Genomic DNA, 23306 nt, shown 5'->3' on the forward strand with positions numbered 1-23306 from the left:
TAAGTTTTCAAAGCTTAGTATTAAAAAAAAAAAAGTCTACCATAGGTGAACATACACACCACTGACCTACTGCATTCAAAGGAAAAACTGGATGAGCACTTGGAAGTTGACTCAGAAAAGGAATGCAGTGTTGCCAACCCCACTGTGTCAAAAATCATGAAATAAACTCTTAAAAATCAAGAGTTTTTTAATGTAAATTATGCGATGCTATTTTTTAAGTGTGTGCATGTGTGGAGGGGGGTTATTTGTGAAGGTGTGAGGGGTTTGGGAGGGAGGATTGGAGCCAGGGGGGAGTGTCCCCGCACACCCTGGCAGGATGTGGGGTACTGTGGGTCCAGAGCGAGGGGCAGCAGCAGGCCTGAAGGGGGCTGTGTCTTGGGATTGAGGGGCACACACACACACACATGCACACAAACAGACAGCTGCCCAAGTTAATTTGACTTGGAAATCAGGAGTCTCATGAGTTTTTCATGAAAGCTGGCATTACTGGAGCGGTTCCTGCAGCTTGGCATCATCTGACCACAAGAGGAAGTCAGCTAAGACAAACTCAGAGAGAACTTACAGTGACATTCTCTGCATCAGCCAGTCAGTCCAGCCAGAGCCAGAAATGCCTTTCCTCCCCTCAGACAGTATCTCAAGACTCCTGGAAAATCACTTAGGCTAGGAACAGATGCCACATTTGTCCTGGGACCAGTTGTGCCTGTGTTTATCCTGGAACAGAAGAGTCATGGGATTGCCATGTACACACACTGCTCTTCCATTCAGAGTTTACCGAGTGGCTGAATGCAGTCATTTTTCTGCCATTAATCCAATGATGCAGGACAACCATTCAGACATGCTTCATAATGTGTTAGCACCTCTTACTCTGTGAACCTCTTTAGGGTTTGTCCTGGGACAATAGACACATACATCTGAACAAATGGTTTCTGCTGGGACAAAATTACATCCGTTCATAGCCGTAGAGCCCCTATTAGTCCTTTATGTGCATTGACCTGCTGCGTAGAGGTCTTTTGCAATCTCCCTGAATCATAGAGGGGTCTCTACTCCAGTTTCCAGTACATTAATACAAGGGGATGATAAATCTGTGTCCATGTTTCTCAAGAACTGCCTGCATAGACTGCAGCTAAGTTTGCCTTATTGTGTCCATCTAATCAAAAAGTACCTATATATACAGCTGGTGTTTGAGTGGTATTGCTGCTCTCTGTAGCTGCAGCATTGGGAGCTTTTTAGGTGTTGTCTGGCACTGGTAAAGCTTCTTCTCTTGCCTTGTGAGCTTGTAATAAAGAGTCATTTGTGAGGGGCATCACAGCTTTCCTAGAGATCAGCTTGACTGGGAAGAACTGCACAGTTACAACATTGGGTTCATGTTCCTCACTCAGTTAGCTGCAGCCCCAAAATTTGGTGTTTTGCCATAATGCAAAAGAAAAAAAAAGTGCAATTTACAGCAAGTAATTCTGCTGTAACAAAGACTTGTTGAACTACCACTGAATGACAAATTTAAATAGACTAGTTATACTTATAAAATATTTAGAGGATGCTGAGAGAAAAGGGAAAGTGAAAAAAAGTAACATTTAACCAGGGACATTTTGAAACCACTCGGTTTTGTCCAAGCACAAATAATATTTGCATTTCTACTAAGTAACACACACAAGCTTCCTTATGGAAGAAGAGCCATCTAGTGGCAGGTAGTGAGTAGCAAAACTGCAGCATCATTTACAAAATAGTGTCTTTTTAAAGCATAGCTTTAAATTACACAGCTCAAGACTGTCCAGCATTTATACTGATACACTCGAATAAAATAGATAAAATAATATGATATAATTATATTAAAATAAAATAATATAAAATGAAATAAAAATAGAGCCATGGTATAGATACCAGCAGATTAATTTCGAGGAACACAATTGTTTCTAACAATGGCTACCCTCATGAAGTAGCAGAGTAACTTAGTCAAGCAGGTCTTGTAGGAGTTTCTTGTCAACAACTCTCATATTTCCAGCACTTTTCCCCTTCAGCTTCACTTCTGGACCAGCACTAATAAATAAATGAATAAATCTTGTCAGTGCTTTTCTCATTCTTACTGGGACATTATGACCAAGAGTTCCAGAACTCCAAGAGTATGACAGGTGAGCTAGCTTTCGAGTGGGGCACAGGGTTAATACAAAGCTTACTGAGGACTCCCCATAATTTCAGTTCTCCTGAGCTCTGGTCTTCAATAAAACAGATGTGTCCAGACCTTTGCATATAAACTTGAATTATGTGTGACAGGCTGAAGAGCTAGACCTACTGTCAGAAAAATCAGCTATGCAAACCCTGCAGCAACAAGGGAAAAGATGATAAAGAAAGAAGGAAAACAAAAAAAGTCTAGTTACATCAGGGCAGACTGCAGGTAAAATAAGAGCTGCTGCCACACTTTATCATCATTTCCTTGTGGCCCACAAGAAGCCCTGCAGCCCAAGGCACAGGACGAGTTTGACCAGATTTGGTCCACATCCCTGGAACTTTGCTAGCCTACGAGGAGGAGGCAGCAGGTGAATGGTATCTGGGTAATGGTTCAGTTGAAAGTAGCCAGCCTATAAGGCTAGGGACATAACATATAAACCAGTTTAAGTGATCAGAAACTGGTTTAAACCTGTAATAGAACATAAAATCAGTGCACATAAACCAGTTTCAAAATGACTGAAACTGGTTTAAGATAAACCTGGTTGAATATAGTAACAGACTTAACTGATCTGGGTCAAACTGGTTTATGCAATGTCTGTGTCAAGCCCTTCCTGGTTTAAATTAAATCAGAGTCCCCCAGCATCCCAGATTCTTTGCAACCCTGGGCTGGGCTGTGCTGTCTGCTCCAGAGAACAGGGCTGGCCCTGCCTCTTTGCTCCCTAACCAGAGCTCCGATGGAGACTGCAGTCTGCCTGGCTTCCCCCTGCCCTGGCCCCCCCTCACCACTTGCTGCTCAAGCAGGGATTTTCCCTCCCATCTCCCACATCATGGACCCCAACCCCATAGACCCTAGGCATGTGGTATGCTAACTAATGCTGAGAGGGGTGTGTGTGTGTGTGTGTGTGTGTGTGTGTCCAATTTCACTGGGACAGGACAAAAGCAGACAGGACCGTGTCCATTTAGGCCTTTTTGGAGCTAATCAACAGGTCAGCTGGTAATGTCCCTCCGTTCCTTCCTTGGAAAAAGCTGTTTAAGAAAAGCTTGAACTAATAAGAGAGGCCTTTGTTTTGTTGATAGGCTGCTAAACACTTTTATCAGCTCCCTGTTGGCTCCCTCACCTGCCAGGTTTGCTGCAGACAGTATGAAGAAGCAGGGAAAGGAAGACTGAAAAGCTCAGTATCATCAACAGATGCATGCACTGGACACCACCCCACTTTTTCTCAGAGTGCTAGCTGGGGGCTGGCAACACTACCATCCCTTGAGCAGCGAGCAGGGAAAAGCTTGAGATGGTACAAGCAGGGTGGGGGTTTACACCCCTCCCTAATCAGAGATCTTGTCAGGGCCTGGCCAAGTCCCACTTCAGCTCAGCACTGTAAAAAGGGAAGGAAGGGCTACGCTAGTGCTCCCTGGCTTCTAGCCTGAGCCACTGCAGGCATGTGCCTGCAATTCTTCAGTCCAGAGGGAATGTCTGTATAGTTGTAAACCGCTTAAACCTAGGCAGGTTAGACTAATTTGCAAAGATTGAATCAATTCAGGCTTAGGCTTTTTGAATGTCTGTCCTTAGCCTAAAGGTTGAAGCTCTGGGTTAAACTTCCCTTTGCAAAGAGGAAGCAATGCTGGGTTCCTAACCTACTGTGGTTGCCTTCTCTTTTTTCTTTTTCCCTGCCACACACCTTCCAAGAATAAAGATAAGGAGTCCCACTTTCAGACACAAAGACCTCAGCCCTCTTGTAGCATAAAGCCAACGTATCTGGAAGCAGTTTGTTAGGACTTCAGGGCTTTTTTCCCTCCATAAGATAGTGGTTTCTGATCAAAGGCTCATCTGGCTGTGTTGCAGAGTTGGTCCTTTTTCTTCCCATCCAAGCATACCTCAGACCTGCTCTCTAGCCTCCCTCTCTAAACACTGCTACCCTATTACAAGGAGGAAAAGAAGTAAGGTTCTGGATATCAGCTCATTGGTGGAATAGCTTGGCTACAAAGGTATAAGCTATGGGTTCAATGCAAGGGAGATGACGGAGGCTGCCACCATGCTGGTTGGTGGTTTCTCTATTTCTTCACCACTCCCTCAAAGAATGAAAATAAAGAACCCCACTTTCACAATCAAAGAAGCTACCCCTTGCTACATCAGGGCCGAAGTTACATGCCCAGAAGGGGGAATGATGCGAGTCCAAGGCTCTCTTTCTCCACCACATGCAGCATGGAGCCTACTGCTCAGCTGTTCAAAGTCCTAGGTAGCCAACTTGCCAGCTGGGCTGGAGAGCTGCTCTGCCTCTTTCCCTTCTCTTCCCCAGGCAAGCATACCTCAGACCAGCTACTAGCTAAAGGCACAACTCCGGGGTGCAAATTGGCAGATCCCAGTTTCCCATGTCAACCCTCCTCGAATAATTCCTTTTGTATTTGCCATATCTAACAGTAAGGTAGCTTTTAAGTAGCTAATGGAAGTTATTCACTGAGACTACACTTGAATTTCAAGAAACTGAATACAGCAGACAAAATTAAAATATTTCTCTTAGATTAACCTCGCACAATTGCAATTACACATTTTTTTTACAGTTAAAAATTGGAGCATGTATTCTCACACAGTTCACAGTTAATACTATATTTAATCAAACCTTCATGCTGAGACAAGTAAGCAGATTAGACTGATCACATCTAATACTTCTGCACCTCAGGTCTTGAACTCAAGGCCTTTCAGATTCTAAAATGAGTTCATCTCAGGATTTTTCACAGTACAGGCCGTTCCTGTAGAACCCTCAACCTGGGATCTTAATCCAAGGAAGGTTAGGGGTCTAGATTGTTTAGAGCATAAATAATGGGTTGAGAGACTTCCACATCTCCTCTAATGGCTCAAACCTGGCAAACTTTGAAAGTTATCAGTACTTTTCCATTTCTGGCTATTATATGGCCATAAGAAACAAATTTGCTATGCTTAGCAGAGCTCCTAATAAATGTCCACATTGCAAAAAAATATCTCCCTTGACAAAAATGCATATCAGGTTTTTCTTGATTCCAAGACAAGATTTCCCGCGCGCCCCCCCCCCAGCCTCAATGTGGGGAACACAAAATCTCATCTTAGAATCAAGTATCAAGTAAAAATGCAGAGCTGCAGGCAGCACTGGATCCCTGGTTTGGTACTGATTCCCTCCCCACTCTCAGGCTCCTTGCTGGGTCCTGTGCTGCTCTCTGGCTCTGTACTGAGCCAGGCAGTGGCGAGGAAATCAGTGTGGAGCCAGGGAGCAGTGCAGGACCCAGCACAGGGCCAGGGAGTGGTGCGGGAGTCACAGAACCAGGGAGCAGTGAAGAAATCTCCTCTGAGCCAGGGAGCAGCAAGGGACCCAACACAAAGGCACACAGCAGTGCAGAAAGAGGTCACGCACCACCAGGGAGAAGGGCAAGAGACAGGGGTGGCAGGCAGCAGGACAGGCAAGTGGCCTGGGGGGCAGACACCAGGGGGAAGGCACGCTGGAGGGAGAAAGGCAAAGTACAGGGGGGGCAGGCATGGTGGGGCAAGTGGAAGAGAGACAAGGGGCCAGGGTTAGGCTGCCTGCCCACCTGCCACTGCTTGCCTTGCCATAGCAGTGGGGATATGAATTTAAGATGAACTTCCACTAATAGTCTATATACGGAAAATGATAACATATTTCAAATTTTCTATGTATAAAATCTAATGGGGGGGATTATCTTAAGTCACCTTGGATTTGGATAAATATGGGACTTTCCCCAAGACAAGTCAGTTTTACCTGCTTATGTAGGTCTTTCATGCAGCAGCAGGAAAAAAGCTATTGGTATAAGTGTTCCTTTATATCAGACTGAAGGTCAGTTGGTAAAATATAAATATATATATCAATCATACATTTGTTCCATATTGTTGTGCCTTCCTCAACAACCTTGCAGGCTCACATTGAATTACCAGCCAAGCATCAAAATGAATAGTGCGTGCATGCATAGACGCGAGTATATTTTTAGAAAGATAAGGTTAAGGCATTCTAAACAGAAGCTGCTGAAGAGCCCATACAGTGTGGTGTGGTGTGGTGTGGTATGGTGTGGTGTGGTGTGTTTGGCATTTGAAATAAAAATATACATGAATTGCTCAGCCTTGTCTTCATTCCACATCACTTACGGAGAGGTCTAGATACAGCCCCAGACTGAAAGTCTGTGCTACATTCCTTGCTCTAATGCTAGCTTTCCATATAACTTTGTCTCCCAATCCCTTACTTCCCTATCTACAGAGTGAGGATCAACATGCTTACCCCACTTTTTGTGATGCATTGAGACCTGTGGATGAGCTGCACTGACTAAGTGCTAAGAAAAAGAGGTCTTGATTCAGCACTTCAGTTTTAACCTGGTGTAACTCCACTAAATTAAATCAGAAAGAGAGAGTTAGCCTGAAGCCAGACAGAAAGCAGGATAGAAGGGCACCTGAGAGACTAACTGAATCAGAGATGCATAAGCTTTCATAAGCAACATTTCACTTCATCAGGTAATGAAAGATGCACCTCTGCCCTGCCTTCAACCCAAGTTTAATCACGCTTCCCTGCTGCAAAGCAATAGTAAATTAAGCCCTTGAATACTATCATCTTTTCTCCATACATATTATTTGCACTATGTGATATTGCAGCACTTTAATTCCCCCCCAAATATGTACAATCTGTGCTGAACAGTGTCCAAAAGTTTGTATGCATTTAAATTAAAGCAATGTACATCAAATAGTTCAGTTAAACAGCTGAGCAAACTTTAGAGGCCATGTTCTGAAATTCAAACGTCTTTCTTTTAACCAGTTAGAAGATACAGTTTATACCATTCATAGCACTTGTTCTATTGAAAAAAGCCACTGTAAAGTAAGAAAACACTCTCTGGACAATGTAATTGTGCCACCTCTGTAAAAAGGGGATAGCCCTCTTCCTTTGATCTCCCAATCTTTGCAGCACTAGGATGCTGGCCACCAAGGTCCCCCTGCTTTATCTGTTGCAGATTAGGGTGTTATGTCTTGTGGCCGTGTTAGGTTTCGCTATGTAATCTTGCTAATAGGTTAGCATGACACAATAGATTTGTATAGGATAGCTTGGATAGGGATGACCCTTCCTCAGGGATGAGGTTGGAATAGATGACCTTTGGAGGTCCCTGCTAGCCTGATTTCTCTATGATTCTCTATGATTCTAAGAATTTTTTTTCAGGTCACGTGAATGAGTGAAAAGGTTCTTCTTTACTTCAGGAGGCTTTGGATCAGGCTCATAAGTTGTAACACAGGTCTCAAAATATGACGTGCCACTTTCAAAACAAGCTGGCAAGCAGCATCAAAAACCCATTTCAATAAGGTATCCCTTATAAATAAAACATTGCCATCTTTCCCCAGAGCATAGTTCTGTGGGTCTGGGCCCTGTCATGCTAAGTACATGTACATAAGCTGGTCGAGCTCTTTGGAGCAAGGGCTAACAACAGAGCTTGGTTTTACAGTGAAAGTCTAACAGCCTAAGTTCTTTGCTACAATGAATTAGATGCCGCACCCTAGCAACTATGGAGACATATGGCCAGCATCAATTAGAGACACAGCAATGTCTTGCACAAATGTTCATTATTTGTACAGCAGTAAAATTCAAAGGTGGCTCAGCTGTGGTCTGCATGATGCTAGCTGCTTGGCAAACACATAGATCAATAAAAAGGGATGTAGGCTATATTTATACAACAAACTTACTGTATCAGGCTGCAGTACTCTCCCACGCATTTCTTCCTAGGTACCTCCTGAACTGGTAGCTGTGTGGCTGTCTTTGACTAGCTCTGCAGGTGGACTATATTTCACATAGGGCCAGGGTAACTGGCCCCCCATGCAACAGAGCTGACTAGCCCACTTGCAGCCCCACAGGGATGCAGCTACACTGCTTCCAGTTCAGGAGGAAGCCTGCACAGAGCCATGCACCACAGCTGAGAATACGGCTATGGGGCATAGGAAGTTTGTGGTTTAGGCATGGGACCAGGCACCAAAATTCTGCCTTAGTCTAAAAGTGTAACCCTTAAAACCCTTACTCAGCAGCCACTGTAACTCCATATTTGCTTCCTGTTAAGACTTAAAATTCCCTCAGCAGCCATGGACTGGAGTGTCTGCACACGTTCCCAAACTGTCCAGTTCTGACAGTTTTAGGCTCATCTTCCACCTAAGCACAGTCAGGATTCAGATATTAGGCATTCCTGTGCCTTTATCCATTGGCGACGAGTAGGGGATGCATGCGGGTGCATGTGCACCCCCAGAGCATGGTGGTGCACCTCCTGTGAAAGGTGCCGCCAACATTGCCGGCAGTGTCTGCGGGCAGTTGCTGCTCACCATGCCCCCCAGCTGCCAACACCACAGGTGGCATCTGCAGGTGGTCCGCAATCACCGCTGGCCACTGCCAACGCCACCAGTGGCGTTTGTGGGTGGTCGCCGACCGCCAGTCAGCGCTTACCACTGCCCCCAACAGCACTGCAGTTGCCTGCGGGACTTTACTGTGTCCCCCCCAGCCATTGGGGGCACGCTGCATTCATGCCTTTATCCAGTAGACTTTGTCACAGCATATTTAATATAAGCTAACAAGGGCAGGCTCATTATGAAATGAGTCACTTTCTTTTTAAGTAAGGTCCTGAGGAGGGCGCACCCCCTTTTAAATGTCCTCCTCTGTCATGAATGACCTTCCAGCTCCAACTCAGAGATGCCAGCGGGTATATTCTTTAACAGATCCTTTGGCACTCAACTGCCTTTGGCCCTCCAGCTCCAGCCCAGGAGAAGCCAGCAGACAAACAGTTCTGCCACTCTTCTGCCCCATTTCTCTAGCCTGGGGAGTTAACAAGCTGCACCTTTTGCTTTTCTTTCTAGCTTTAGGTTTTTCCAAGGAATACCTACAGCTCACTCATTTGATTCCCGCTAACTACCCCAATCAAAGATCTCTGACAACTATCAAAGTATCTCCTTCCAGGGGCTCTTGCAGACTGAGATACCACCCCGCACTCCTAATTCGGTTCAGTCAGGAAGCACGTCTTTTGCCACTAGAGAAAAGGACTTTAAGGGTTGTAACGCATTATTCGGTTGTAAAGTGTAACGTGTATCATGGCCCTAAAAGTGGCATATCCATGATTTTGGTAGAGAGATTCTCTCTGCTTTGGGGGATACATTTTTTTAGGACTGGACGTGGGAAAATTAGGTTTCATCTAACCCTGTGTAAACAGGGCTGGTTCAGTCCAACTGCCCAAGAGAAGAAAAAAATAACAGGGAAAAAATCCAGGCATCCCACCTATGCACTCCAGCTACCAAAAACAGTAAAACCACTCAAAGAAGAAACACAATCTGGTCTGGCAATGGGAAATGATCTTTAAACAAAGAACAAATAAAACACTACTGGAACCTGCATAGAGATACCCTTTAACATCTTTCTATAATGCTGATTTTAATAAAGCCTGCACAAATAACTAGCTATGGTAGAGGGAGCTCTGTTATATTGTAGTGGAACATGTTTCTGTGGTACCTTCCCAAATGGTTTCAGTAGGTCTGAAACATCTCTCCTGCCAATCGTATGTGCTCTGTACATGTCTAGCACCTGTCCCAAAGCTCTGTATCTTTCTTAAGTCTACTTCTACCACACCCTTAAACAGTAATCTCTCATAATCACCCACATAAATCACTTAAAGAAACAGTCTGTTCCCCTGAACTAGTAACTAGCTGTGTACCCAAAGCATTATCAAAGAAGGACTAGACTTTTGTCAGGCCACACGCTAAGATAGATCATATTCCCATGTGTGAGTGATTGGAGTGAGTGATTGGTACATTTCTCCAAAGGAGCTCAGAAGCAGGGAGCCTTCTCAAGTGATTCTGTGCTGTCTAGGTATATCCTAGCCAAGTAAGGCACTGACTTGGAATTAAAGAATTTTAACACAACATTATTTTACAGATGTAAATACCAATTAAGTACCTGTTTAAGCTGCCCCAATATTATCAGTTAAATGGTTAACTGGTAACATGCATCTACTGGGGACCACTCCCTGTCTGTACTCATTCATTCTCTGGTCAGCAGCACTGAGCTGAGAAAGTCCCTTGCCAGCTGCTGGCACTGGCGCGCAGCTCCCTGCCCAGCTTGTTGCCAGCAGCGGGTGCACACAAGCCTTGGGGTGGATGGCAGGTAAGGGGCCAGGGCTGTGCTGCCACAAGGAGCAGGGCACTGCTTCCCTGCCTTGCTAGGTACTAGTCCCCTCTCCCTGCTTCATCCTAGCTCCTCCCTCCCTCCAACCTGCCCTGCCACCTTCAGGGGAATCGCACCGCTTCCCTTTCCCCCTTCCACACTGGACTGTTCCCTGCCACCTGCTAAACAATAACTGGTAACATATTACCAGTTATTAATATGTGAATTGTTAAACATTTAACTGTTCACATCCTTAGTTTGTCCACACCAGTGCAATTCCAGTTTAGCTTGGTGTAAAGGGCAACAGAACTGGGCCCACTAATTTTAGTCACTGCAACCTGAAGTACTGTTAGCAACTTTGGAACATCATTAAATATAAACTATGATTCTGTATGATCACTACTATCTACTATGGCGGCTTCGGCAGTAGTGTCTCGAGGCAGGCTTCGGCTTCCTGGAAAATGACCCGCACATCACGACGAGGGACATGCTCAGCTGGGATGGGCTTCACCTGTCCCCCAAAGGTAAGCGTGTGTTTTCTACTAGGTTGGCGGATCTCCTCCGGCGGGCTTTAAACTAGGCTCGTTGGGGGGAGGGGAGTACGAGGGCAGGGGAAGCTGTGGACCACCAAACCATGTGGCACCCACAAGGACAGCCCAGCCTGAAGAAGGAGAACATTGGAAACCTGAAAGCCATGGGGAGACCAGCACTACAGAACAGGTAAGAAACAATGGGCCCCTTGGGACTTGGAGCGGGGGGGCAGCAAAGGCACCAGTCACAGGGCTCAAGTGCCTATATAGTAATGCTAGGAGCATGGGGAACAAGCAGGATGAACTAGCGCTCCTGCTTGCACTAAACACCTATGACTTAGTGGGGCTAACAGAGACCTGGTGGGATTCATCCCATGACTGGGCGGTACATATTGAGGGCTATAGATTGTACAGAAAGGACAGGTTGGGGAAGAAAGGCGGGGGGAGGGGTTGCACTTTATGTCAGTGAGCAATATACATCAACCCTCATCAAGACAGAATCCGAGGTTGAGGAAGTAGAAGGATTGTGGGTTAGGCTACATGGGGGCCAAGGAGAAAGGGATTTGGTGGTAGGGGTCTGCTACAGACCCCCACACCAAGGGGAAGAAATAGATGCGGGGCTCCTGAGGCAACTCTCGGAGACCATAAAAGCTAAAGAGGCGGTAGTCATGGGGGACCTAAACTACCCGGACATCTGCTGGGAGACGCAGACAGCAAGGTCCCATCGCTCATGCAGGTTTCTAACCTGTGTACAGGACCTCCACCTGACACAGGAGGTGCATGGTCCCACTAGGGGGAATGCCATACTGGACCTGGTATTGGCAACAGGGGATGACATGATAGGGGACCTCCAGATCGGTAGCCATTTGGGAGACAGTGATCACCTAATAATAGAATTCAACATAAGACATCGAGTGGGTAAGGTAACTAGTAGGGTGAAAGTGCTAGACTTTAGGAAAGCTGATCTCAATGCACTCAGGCGATTAGTCAAGGACGCACTGCAGAGTAGGAGTTTTGAAGGGATGGGAGCCCAAGAAGGGTGGCTGTGCCTTAAGGAAACGATCCTTCAGGCACAAAGCAAGATGATCCCCGAGCGAGGCAAAAAAGGGAAAGGGGCCAGGAGGCTTCCATGGCTGACCAGAGAAATCCAGGGCAGCCTAAGGGCCAAAAGGGGAGCACATAAAAAGTGGAAACAGGGTGAGATCACTAAAGATCACTAAATACCTCCTCTGCTCGTGCTTGTAGGGAGGCAGTTAGGCGGGCCAAAGCTACCATGGAGCTGAGGATGGCAACCCAAGTAAAAGACAACAAGAAATTGTTTTTTAGATATATTGGGAGTAAAAGGAAGGCCCAGGGAGGAATAGGACCTCTGCTAAATGGGCAGAAACAATTGGTGACAGACAGGGGGGACAAGGCTGAACTCCTCAACGAGTTCTTTGCCTCAGTGTTCCTAAGTGAGGGACACGACAAGTCTCTCACTGGGGTTGTAGAGAGGCAGCAGCAAGGCACCAGACTTCCATACGTAGATCCTGAGGTGGTGCAGAGTCACTTGGAAGAACTGGATGCCTTTAAGTCGGCAGGCCCGGATGAGCTCCATCCGAGGGTGCTGAAGGCACTGGCCGACATCATTGCAGAGCCACTGGCAGGAATATTCGAACACTCGTGGCACACGGGCCAAGTCCCGGAGGATTGGAAAAAGGCTAACGTGGTCCCCATTTTCAAGAAGGGGAGGAAGGAGGACCCGGGCAACTATAGGCCAGTCAGTCTCACCTCCATCCTTGGTAAAGTCTTTGAAAAAATTATCAAGGCTCACATTTGTGAGAGCCCGGCAGGGCAAATTATGCTGAGGGGAAACCAGCACGGGTTTGTGGCAGGCAGATCGTGCCTGACCAATCTAGTCTCCTTCTATGACCAGGTTACGAAACGCCTGGACACAGGAGGAGGGGTGGATGTCGTATACTTAGACTTCAGGAAGGCCTTTGATACGGTATCCCACCCCATACTGGTGAACAAGCTAAGAGGCTGTGATGTGGATGACTACACAGTCCGGTGGGTGGCGAATTGGCTAGAGGGTCGCACCCAAAGAGTCGTGGTGGATGGGTTGGTCTCGACCTGGAAGGGTGTGGGCAGTGGGGTCCCGCAGGGCTCGGTCCTTGGACTGATACTCTTTAATGTCTTCATCAGTGACTTGGACGAGGGAGTCAAATGTACTCTGTCCAAGTTTGCAGATGACACAAAGCTATGGGGAGAAGTGGACACGCCGGAGGGCAGGGAACAGCTGCAGGCAGACCTGGATAGGTTGGACAAGTGGGCAGAAAACAACAGGATGCAGTTCAACAAGGAGAAATGCAAAGTGCTGCACCTAGGGAGGAAAAATGTCCAGCACACCTACAGCCTAGGGAATGACCTGCTGGGTGGCACAGAGGTGGAAAGGGATCTTGGAGTCTTAGTGGACTCCAAGATGAACATGAGCCGGTAGTGTGACGAAGCCATCAGAAAAGCCAATGGCACTTTATCGTGCATCAGCAGATGCATGACGAATAGGTCCAGGGAGGTGATACTTCCCCTCTATTGGGCGCTGGTCAGACCGCAGTTGGAGTACTGCGTGCAATTCTGGGCGCCACACTTCAAAAAGGGTGCGGATAACCTGGAGAGGGTCCAGAGAAGGGCCACTCGTATGGTCAAGGGCCTGCAGACCAAGCCCTACGAGGAGAGACTAGAGAAACTGGACCTTTGCAGCCTCCGCAAGAGAAGGTTGAGAGGCGACCTTGTGGCCGCCTATAAGTTCATCACGGGGGCACAGAAGGGAATTGGTGAGTATTTATTCACCAAGGCGCCCCTGGGGGTCACAAGAAACAATGGCCACAAGCTAGCAGAGAGCAGATTTAGATTGGACATTAGGAAGAACTTCTTCACAGTTCGAGTGGCCAAGGTCTGGAACGGGCTCCCAAGGGAGGTGGTGCTCTCCCCTACCCTGGGGGTCTTCAAGAGGAGGTTAGATGAGTATCTAGCTGGGATCATCTAGATCCAGCACTCTTTCCTGCTTATGCAGGGGGTCGGACTCGATGATCTATTGAGGTCCCTTCCGACCCTAACATCTATGAATCTATGAATCCCCCCAAAATATGCCCCCTCAGTAATTACTTTGATTTATGTGTAGAGCCCTACTGAATTCATGGTGGAAGTGGGGTGCACTGTGGCTCCTTTCATTTTGCAGGTTCCTCTGTGTGTCCCCCCCCAACTAATTGGTGGATGGGCCCTGCTTGCGGCTCACTCCTGATCAGCAGGGAGGCAAAAACTGCAGTTGTAAATATGGCACTGTTTTTTGCCTCCTGCCATTGATTGGCTGAGGAGGGCCCCAGACAGACCTGCTGTTTCCTGCTGACTAGTGAGGAAGCAAAAACGGCACTATATTTAAAACTGCGGTTTTAGCTTCCCTGATGATCAGGATGGAGTGGCGGGATCCACGGCTAATTTACAGCGGGGGAGGGGAAGGGGGGTGGAGCAAGACACATATTGGAGAACATGCAAGATCAAAGAAGCCGCCGCACACTCTACTTCCACTGTGAATCCAGTAGGTCCCTATTCATGTGCAACATCTCTCTAAATGCAGCTGCTTCTTTACATGCAGTGAACAGAGTTGTGGGTTGTGTACCATTTCAGATAAGCTGACATTATTTAGGTTCCTTCAAAAGTTACAGTGACCTCAGAAGAAAGGAAGCTGGAAATAAGGAACCCAACTTGATGATCTTACAAGTCCCTTCCGGTCCTACAATCTATGATTCTATGAGCAAGACACCATCCAAGCAGCATGGCATAATATGTTACACACCCAGAAGTCCACATCCCCATTCAACAGCCCTGGCACCATAGTCATTATCTTCTCACTGTTCTACTGAAAATGAAATCAAAAGACAGGGGACTGATTTCTCTGTTTAATTTTATATTCATTTATTGCATACAGAACCTAATGGAAACAGAAACAGGAACATATCAGATAACTGATCACCCAATTAGAGAAGTTAATGGACAAACATTGTCCTGGGAGATATTTAATGAATTGCCATAGAAAAATAAGCACCGGATTAGCCATCAAACATTTGAATTATATACCGAGATAACATCAACTGATTTAGCAACAATAACAGAGCAGGGAAACAGCAGTAGTGTTCATCATAAAGAGCTGAAAAGCAGGGAATTCATGCTAGCAAACACCAATTCACATTTGTTAAATACTGTGAATAGGCTTAGAGATCATACAAGGCTTGCGATTAATTCCATGTTTAAAGATATTGAAATACATTATACTGAATCACCTCAGCTGAGTGGGTGTGCTATTTATTAAGGTGCTGATTAAGTGGATCCTTCTGTTTGCAGACTGGAAGTTTTCTTCATTATCTTAAGTGAAGTGGCACAACCTTCTAACAGGAACTGCTTCAGTTTCCAATAAGATAAGTCCCTATTAGCCACCAAGTACAGAATTTGTTTTAATAAAATGTGATGACATAAAAAAAAGTTAGGCAGATTGTTGGTGGCGAAGTTTTTTAATTCTTGTTTATTATGGGGCAGGGGGCAATCCAGTAAACCAGAGGGACACATATCTATTTGAATACCACTTTTTTTTTTTTATATGTTTCTCACCTAGGGGGCTAGATTTTCAGTCAGAAAACATATATGGATTTTCTTAAAGAGGTAACTTTTCTTCACTTAGAACAGATGTCATAGTTCATCGTATAAATCAGGGCTGTGCTGTGCAACTTCTAAGGAGATGGCAGGGCCCCAGGCCCCATGGGCTGTGTTAGCATAAGCCACAGACCCTCTGGCACCCACCCTTAGCTCCTTGGCTATGGGTTACCCCATTGTACTGCAATGCACGGGAGCCCCAGGTTGCTGACTCCCCTGGCCCTGTGAATTATACCACATCATACCATGCTGTCCCCTGGTAGCAGAAGCAGAAAATGGAAGATGGGGAAGGAGGGGGAACCCAGAGACCCCAGCTGCAACCAGACCAATGGGGAGAGTAGTGATTGGGTGGGAGCCTGAGGGCTGCAAAATAATTCTGTTAGGCCATATGCAACCTGCAGGTCAACAGATTTCTGTCCTCTTTCTGTCTCCTGCTTTGGTCAGCCCTGACACTAATGAACTCAGCAGTTGCAATGACATATGGATCTCTGCAGCCTTTGTTAGTTCCTCTGGTCCTTACCTGATCCTGTATCAGTTATCATTCCAAATGGCACAGACCCATTTTCTAAAACCCTCAGTGAGGACAGAAAGGGAAGCCTGCCCTCATCTCCACTGGCTTAGAATGCCCATCTGAAAAGGTACTTTTTCCCGAGTGTCCATTAATGCTCCCAATCAAAGACAGCTTCATACATTCACAGCCATTCCCAGTCATCTAAAAAGGGCTATGTCCATTCTAGCCCCTTCTCTCCCCAGCCCCTGCTCTTTGTCTCTCTCCAGTGGTTGGTATACCCCAGTCTCAGACACCAGCCCCAGGTACTAAAGAAGCTCACTATTCCTCTGATGAGTATAACTGCAGTACACCAAAGCTGAATGGATTCTTGTCTCCCTCCCTCTTCTAAAACAGAAAAACAGCCTGAAGGTTTATACCATCAAGTGTTATAGATAGACCTGTGTAAACCCAGATCAAGTTCAAGAAACTTTCAGCAATCTTGGAACAACTGATAGTCTCAGGGGAGGGAAATGTGAAAATCTGGTTTCAGCTTCATCCCCTTATGTGTGGCACTGAAAATCTTAAGCATTTAAAAAAAAATGTCAGACCCAAAAAGAGAGAATTAAAACCATGCAAGTGAATACACACATACAAACACACTAAATGTTGAGGGGGTTTAAGATACCTTCCAGTTGTGCAAGTTTCAGTGTCACATTTTCAAGCTTTTCCTCTCTATAGTAAAATCTAAACATCTTTTTTAAATGAAAGCTGAGCCTCTCATGCACTCACATGACTCCATGAATCAGAGTGAAAAGAAATATGGCCCTTGTATCTAGAGATAGAAGAAGACTGGTTTGGATAATGTATCTTCCTACCACCACATGATTATTTCCTGTAATGTACATTGTGTAGTTTTCAATAAACCAAATACTGAGCTTCCAACATTTTCCTCTGAAGATTAGTCCACAAAATAATGCATCTCACTGTCAAGAAGTTTTTCTGCCATCCATCTTAATATTGCCTTTCTTAATTCAATTTCATTATGCCTCTTCTCATTCACAAATGTCCCTCCTCATGCTTAATAATTCCTCCCATTCCTGGGTGTTTATATTCTACAAGTATTTGTAGTTCATTTTCAGTTCCTCTTAGCTGTCAATTAGGAATAAATATACATAATAAACTGGTTTAGTCTTTCCTTGCAAGTCCCTTAACAATTATTGTTGATTTTTTTTAACACCCTCCAGCTGCCAATATTGTTCTAGTAATTAGGTGAATAAATGGAACACAGCGTATTCTCAGTATAACCATTACAAAGCTAAACATAAAAAGAACTTTTACCCTCTTGTCCAGTGATATTATACTCACATGTACTCCAACAGCATACTGGATGCTTAATACTTTGTTTCATAATATATAATTAATTTGCTACCTACTATCATCTGTAAACTTTTCTCATTATTTCCCCAACAGTATATTAATTTTCATTTTTTCCAAAATGAATTTCATTGCTATATTCAACACATATTCATAATCACTTAGTCTTGGGATTATTCTTTCTATGAACTTATTTAAAAAAGCACAATGATACCCACCCTAATTTTGAAAGCAACAATCAATCATTCTGAACTAACTAAGAAACCTCCCAAAAATCTGGACTCGAGATGCCATACATACCATGCAAAGCTATCAGTTCATTTTCTTCATTACATAAATGTATCAGGAACAACCAGTGATATTATTTTTAATTACAAGAAATCAGACATGACATCGGCAGAGAGACACTTGGTCTTTGTCTGCCTTCTTGTCCTGTGGCAGTGCACCAGATGGCCACAGTGCTGCCTCCACAACTGTGCCCTGACATTTGTATCTAAAAATATAAATTAGTCTGGATTGTGCATATGTCTGATGTCACTTATCTGCATGACATCAGACATCTTCACTAATGGTCCTTCCAAGTTGTATTGTAAAATGATTGCTCTGAGCCATGGAGATAGTTGTCCAACACAGTTTAGGTTACTTTAGGTGAAATTTAGGGAGACATGGCACTATGCTGCAGTGGTTTGCAAAATCAGGACATTTGAGATGAAAAATTAGTAGTAAAACAAACTATAGGCCTGAATCTTCTCTCCAAGTCAGGAATAGCTACATGAATGCAACAGAATTAAACTGTTGTAAGACTTATATTAGCGAGAGAACAAGCACCTCATTCCCAGTTTTCTATGAAACGCAGTTCTGTCTCAAGAGCACTGCTAAAGAGTCAATAACATCAGACACTCACGCCTTGATTCATAAACAATAATACCTACACAGTAATGCTGCAAAAAGTTATTATTAAAATATATAACAGTAAGCCATTTCCACTATTTTAAATACTTCAATAATCATTTTTGCATAATTAACAAGGCATAAAAGTGATCTCTTTCAGCTAATGCAAAATACACAATGCTAATTGCACTGATGTTTATATGGAGAAAGCACAAGCATCAGCTGTATTTTAAGTCAGTACAGTAACACAGAGTCAAAAATCAACCCCTCCATCTTTACAGACAAAAAGCAGGAAACCATGGCAGATATGTGGGTAAGCAGTCATAGAAGCAAAAACTGATACTGCTGTCATACTGTTCATTCATCACTTTCCCAAGCATGTGCAAACACTCCATCATTTGGGTGCCACAGGTTGGAAAGAAATAGGCAGTGTGGAAATTTAAGGCCCTGACCTCTTGATCTCTCCTGAGCTGATTAAGGGAGAGGGGGCAAATCCCGTTACCTGAAGTACATGATGAAGGATGGTTAAACAAAACCCTCTCTAGGGAGTAACCTAAAGAAAACTTCATGATTCCATGGGCAAACAGTTAAGAGTCCCTAACACGATAATATCTGTACAAGATATGGTCCACAGCAATACTGTGGAGAGTGCTGTAGTAACTCTGCTCCCAGCTACTGTGTAATGTGCAGGGCATGCATTAACTACATTATCGTGTAACTAACTGCCAGCTACCACATCACTGAAGATTCATTTCACAGTTAACTATGCACGGCAAATTGAAGATACAGCGGGCTCGATACACAGGCAAGTGTAAAGGGGGTTGGAACCTGAACCGCCTGAGGCCAGCAGGAACAGCTGCAGCCCAGGGAGGGTCATGGAAAGAAGGGTTTATGTATTATCAAACTCCCCAGGTGCAGAACTTACCTTGCGGAGGGTCAGCTCTTTTCAAGTCCTATTAGAACTCCATGGGAGCGCAACCCATATGTCCCACCATTAGTCTAGCACATTCAGAACATAAGTTAACAGCCATGCAGTAAAAATGGAGTAGACAAATGACACGCAGCCCTACCGCTTAGTAAATCACTGGAATCCAGGTAAGATTCTTCTTTGTACAATGGGATGTTAGCACAGTGAAAAATGTATTTTATGGGTGTACACACCATGCTGTGTGTCCACTCACCTTCATTTTCATCCTCAGGCTTAACCCTTTGCTTAATACAAACTTGCTCCCCTGCTGCATAGTGGCTAGAAACTTTAACTGTGCCCACAGCAGGCAGAATTTACTGTGGATTAAAAAAAATCCTGGGTAATTTACAAAAATGACAGTCAATGAATACATCTACAAAGCAAAGCACTGTACTAACCTGTATTACATGACCCTAAAGGCTCACGTAAGTATATGTAATCTAGGGTAACCTGCAAGAACAAAACGTGTAAAAAAAGAACACTGACTTTACAATGTTTTGATAAAACACATTCTTTACACTATATTTAGAAAATGATTCTTACTATCTGCAATGATAATTACATTTTCTCTTGTCCTTTGTGTAAGGACAAAACTATGGTCACTTGACAAGACACGGACTCACTGAAATGTTTTAACTACTTGCCCAACAGCTGTCCCTAAGTAGTGAAAAAATACTGAAGTACAATCTCTCTGCTAATTGCCATGATGATGGCTCAGTAAACTCAAACCTAATGTACTGCATTTTTGAGCCATTTCTCTTTGCTTCCCAGACCACAGTAGGGGTCTAGATACTGCTCATCAAGCCAAAAGTTGTTTCACAAACCTTGTTTTCAGTAAATTTTGTATGGTACCAGGTAGAAGGACAGTACAGCCTTTCAAACCAAGGGGAAAAGCATTGGACCCTATTCTCAGGCAACTTATTTGAATGCTTATTCTCGTGGAACTTGGTTGGTCAGATCCTCACTCCTGATACCAATCCTGCAAAAGACCCATAAAGAAAGCACCTGTAAATGGGGAACTGAATATTACCATCTCACAGGGAAATCATAAAACTAGTAGTTCACTCTATGCCACCCCCTTAGCGCACAGCCCCATGAGAGGAGCTGGAAGTGTGGATAAACAAAGGCGCTTCACCTGCGCTCCAGTGATTTCCAGCCAGCACAATAAGCTCTTGAGGACCACTCCACGATCCCATAAGCTGCTGTGACTTGTGCTGTAGCCAAAATCTGGGCTATAAGGAGTGAGCAGAGATCTTTGCTCCAACCGTAAGTTCTTCATGGGGTGCAGCTTGTGATTTCAGATGGACCCAAGGAACACATGATACAATTCTACTTAGTGCAGTCGAAGACGTAGTGGGTACAGTACCATTCTGGCAAAATGCGTGCGTGCCCCCTCTTTCATAGGAAAATGCAGTAACACTGATGTGAATCCCAATAGTTTCCCTGATGAATCAGACCCATTTTTTTTTCACCAAAGTCTTTTCAGGTTGAGTTCGCCTTCAGATTTTCCCTGTAGCGTGCATTGCAAACAACAGACGATGAAGCAGCTTAGATGGAAAGCCAAGCAGACCAAGGGGCAGCAGTGGAATGAGATGAGGGGAGAAAATTCGTACCTTGGTAGCAAGGGAGCGCCCAGTCCAGTTGGTCCTTTTCCAGGGGGGAGTCAAACAGGTCTGTGATGGAAGTTGTCCTGCTGAACCGTCCGCGGGGTCTCACCGTGCAGAAGCCTCCTCTCTGCTGCTGCCCCCTAAGAGCGGAGGCAGGCACAACGCACTAGCGCTGCCCATGGGCAGACGGCTCTTTCCACTCGCAGGTGACTAGCCTCTTCAATGACCTTAAGGATTAAAAGGGCCTGGAGCGGCTGCGAGCGTGCAGAGCAAAATGCTTAGCCAGGCGTGCCGTTCCTTTCCCAAACTAGCATTCAACCCGCGACCTGGCCTGCCTGCACCTCTCCACCAGTGCCTTTCCCGTGCGCCCCCCACCCAGCCCCTTAGCAAACCACCTTGCAACCCTTTCTTTTAGCCTCCGAGCCAGCCCTCAGGGAGCGCCCACTGGGTTTTTTGACTTGCGCCAAAAATGCCAGAGGTGTGCTCCAGCTGCCAAAGAGTGTGTGGGGCGGGGCGGGGAGCCCCAGGGAGGGCAGGGGGTCTCTAGAGAGGGCGAGCGCTGTACGGCGGCGCCCTTCCAAGGGCCCGTGGCGCGCCGGGCCGGGCCGGGCCGGGCCGGGCGGAGGGGCAGCGGCCCCGCTCCGGCGCGCACCCACCTGGCGCCGGGCCGAGCCCCGCTCACAGCGCCTGCTCACGGCACAAGCCCCAGGGCTCGCGCAGGGACAGGCGGCCCGGCTGCAGCGCCCCGCTGCTGCCCACCGAGTTCTTCAGCTGCTTGAGGACGAGGCAGAGCAGCAGGACGAGGAGCAGCAGCAGCAGGAAGAAGAGCGCCAGGTAGAGCAGCAAGTTCAGCTCCCACTCCATGCTGCTCCGAGCCGCGGGCGCCCCGCCCCGCCCCGCCCCGCCGGGACCCGGGGGTCTAGTCCCGCCCCCGCCGCCGGGCCCCCCGGCCCCGGCCCCGGCCCCGGCCCCGGCCGCGCTCACGAGCTCGCTGCCCCACAGGACGAGATCAGCCCGCGGGGGTGGCCAACTCCTGCTGCCCCCCCACGGAAAGGCTCCGGGGCAGAAGCCAGCCCTGTCCCCGCCGCGGTGGAGACGCTCAGCCCCCTCAGGCTCCAGCTCCCGCTTGGGAATTCATAGAAAATGCGGGGTCCTGACAGCTGGCTGTGTTTTCAAGAGCCTCCTGCAGGTCCCTGGGAAGAGCTAAACACCTAATATCTCCCGTGCGGGCTGGAAGGGGCCTCAGGAGGGCACCTAGCCCAACGCTCTGCTCCAACTACATCATCCCAGCCCAAGCTCTGTCGAGCCGGGTCTTCAAAACTTCCAAGGATGGAGAGTCCACCACCTCTGGGTAACCTGTCCCAGTGCTTCCACCCTCCTCGTGAGAAAGTTTCTCCTAAGATCTAACCTAAACTTTCCTTCCTGCATCTTGAGACCATTCTATCATCTGTCACCACCACCATGAACGCTGCATGCCCCACAGAGGCTGGGGGGCACAGCGAGCTCCCACAGGTAGCGGTGGCACTGTTGGCAGTGGGAGTGTGGTGGTGGCAAGCGGGGAGCTCCCGCAGGTGGCCACAGCGCTGTTGGGGGGGAGTGGGGCAAGTACCAACCAGCAGTTGCCAACCACCCGCAGATGCCGCCGTCAGCGTCAGCCAGCAGCGATTGCAGACCAGCCACAGATGCTGCCAACGGTGTCAACGGCAGTGGGGGTGTGGGTGGCGAGTGGTGACCTCCTGCAGGTGCCACCAGCAGTGTCAGCAGCACTTTTTTGCAGGGTGTGCACCGCCACGCTCAGGGGGTAGATACGCACCCACATGCACCCCCTACATGTTGCCAGTGGTCACCACTGAGAACAGCCTCACTCCATCCTCTTTGTAAACCCCCTGCAGGTAGCTGAAGGCTGCAATTAAATCCCCCTCAGTCTTTTCTTCTCCAAACTAAATAAACCCAGTTCCTTCAGCCTCTCCTTGCAAATCATAGTCCTGAACCACTTCCGTTGCCCTCCACTGGACTCTCTCCAATTTGTCCGCATCCTTTCTGTAGTGGGGGGCCCAAAACTGAACACAGCACTCCAGATGTGGCCTCACCAGTACTGAAGAGAGCAGAAGGATCACTTCCCTTGCCCTGCTGGTAACACCTACCAATGTAGCCCAGTATGCCATTAGCTTTCTACACAAGGGCACACTGTTGGCTTATATTCAGTTTATTGTCCACTGTAACTCCCAGGTCCTTTTCTGCAAAGCTGCTGCTTAGCCAGTTGGTCCCCAGTCTGTACTGGTGTATGGGATTATTCCATCCTAAATGCAGGACTTTGCACCACTTCTTATTGAACTTCATGAGATTTCTTTTGGCCAAATCCTCCTATTTGTCTAGGTCTTGCTGAATCCTAGCTCTACCCTCCAGCGTACCTGGTACTGCCCCCAGCTTGGTGTCATCTGCAGGCTTGCTGAGGGTGCA

At 46.5% G+C, this 23306-nt stretch overlaps 1 protein-coding gene across 2 annotated transcripts; it reads right to left on the bottom strand.

Moving 5' to 3' along the window:
• Positions 1 to 18322: 18322 nt before the first annotated feature.
• Positions 18323 to 21720, bottom strand: SMIM43 (small integral membrane protein 43). Of its 2 annotated transcripts, XM_059722081.1 has the most exons (3): positions 21503 to 21720; positions 20853 to 21100; positions 18323 to 20749 (listed from the first exon to the last, which is right to left on the bottom strand). In XM_059722081.1, the coding sequence occupies exon 1, from the start codon at positions 21708 to 21710 to the stop codon at positions 21525 to 21527; it is 186 nt and encodes a 61-aa protein (XP_059578064.1). In that variant the 5' UTR covers positions 21711 to 21720; the 3' UTR covers positions 18323 to 20749; positions 20853 to 21100; positions 21503 to 21524. The 2 variants fall into 2 exon arrangements, with proteins under 2 accessions (XP_059578064.1, XP_059578063.1); XM_059722080.1 differs by having other exon boundaries at positions 20853 to 21720.
• Positions 21721 to 23306: the final 1586 nt, after the last annotated feature.

The sequence above is a fragment of the Alligator mississippiensis genome, chromosome 2, assembly GCF_030867095.1.
Source record: "Alligator mississippiensis isolate rAllMis1 chromosome 2, rAllMis1, whole genome shotgun sequence".
Taxonomy (NCBI): domain Eukaryota; kingdom Metazoa; phylum Chordata; order Crocodylia; family Alligatoridae; genus Alligator; species Alligator mississippiensis.

Bases quoted from the DNA above. Each gene is read 5' to 3' on its own strand.
- SMIM43 (XM_059722081.1), bottom strand. From the start codon at position 21,710: ATGGAGTGGGAGCTGAACTTGCTGCTCTACCTGGCGCTCTTCTTCCTG.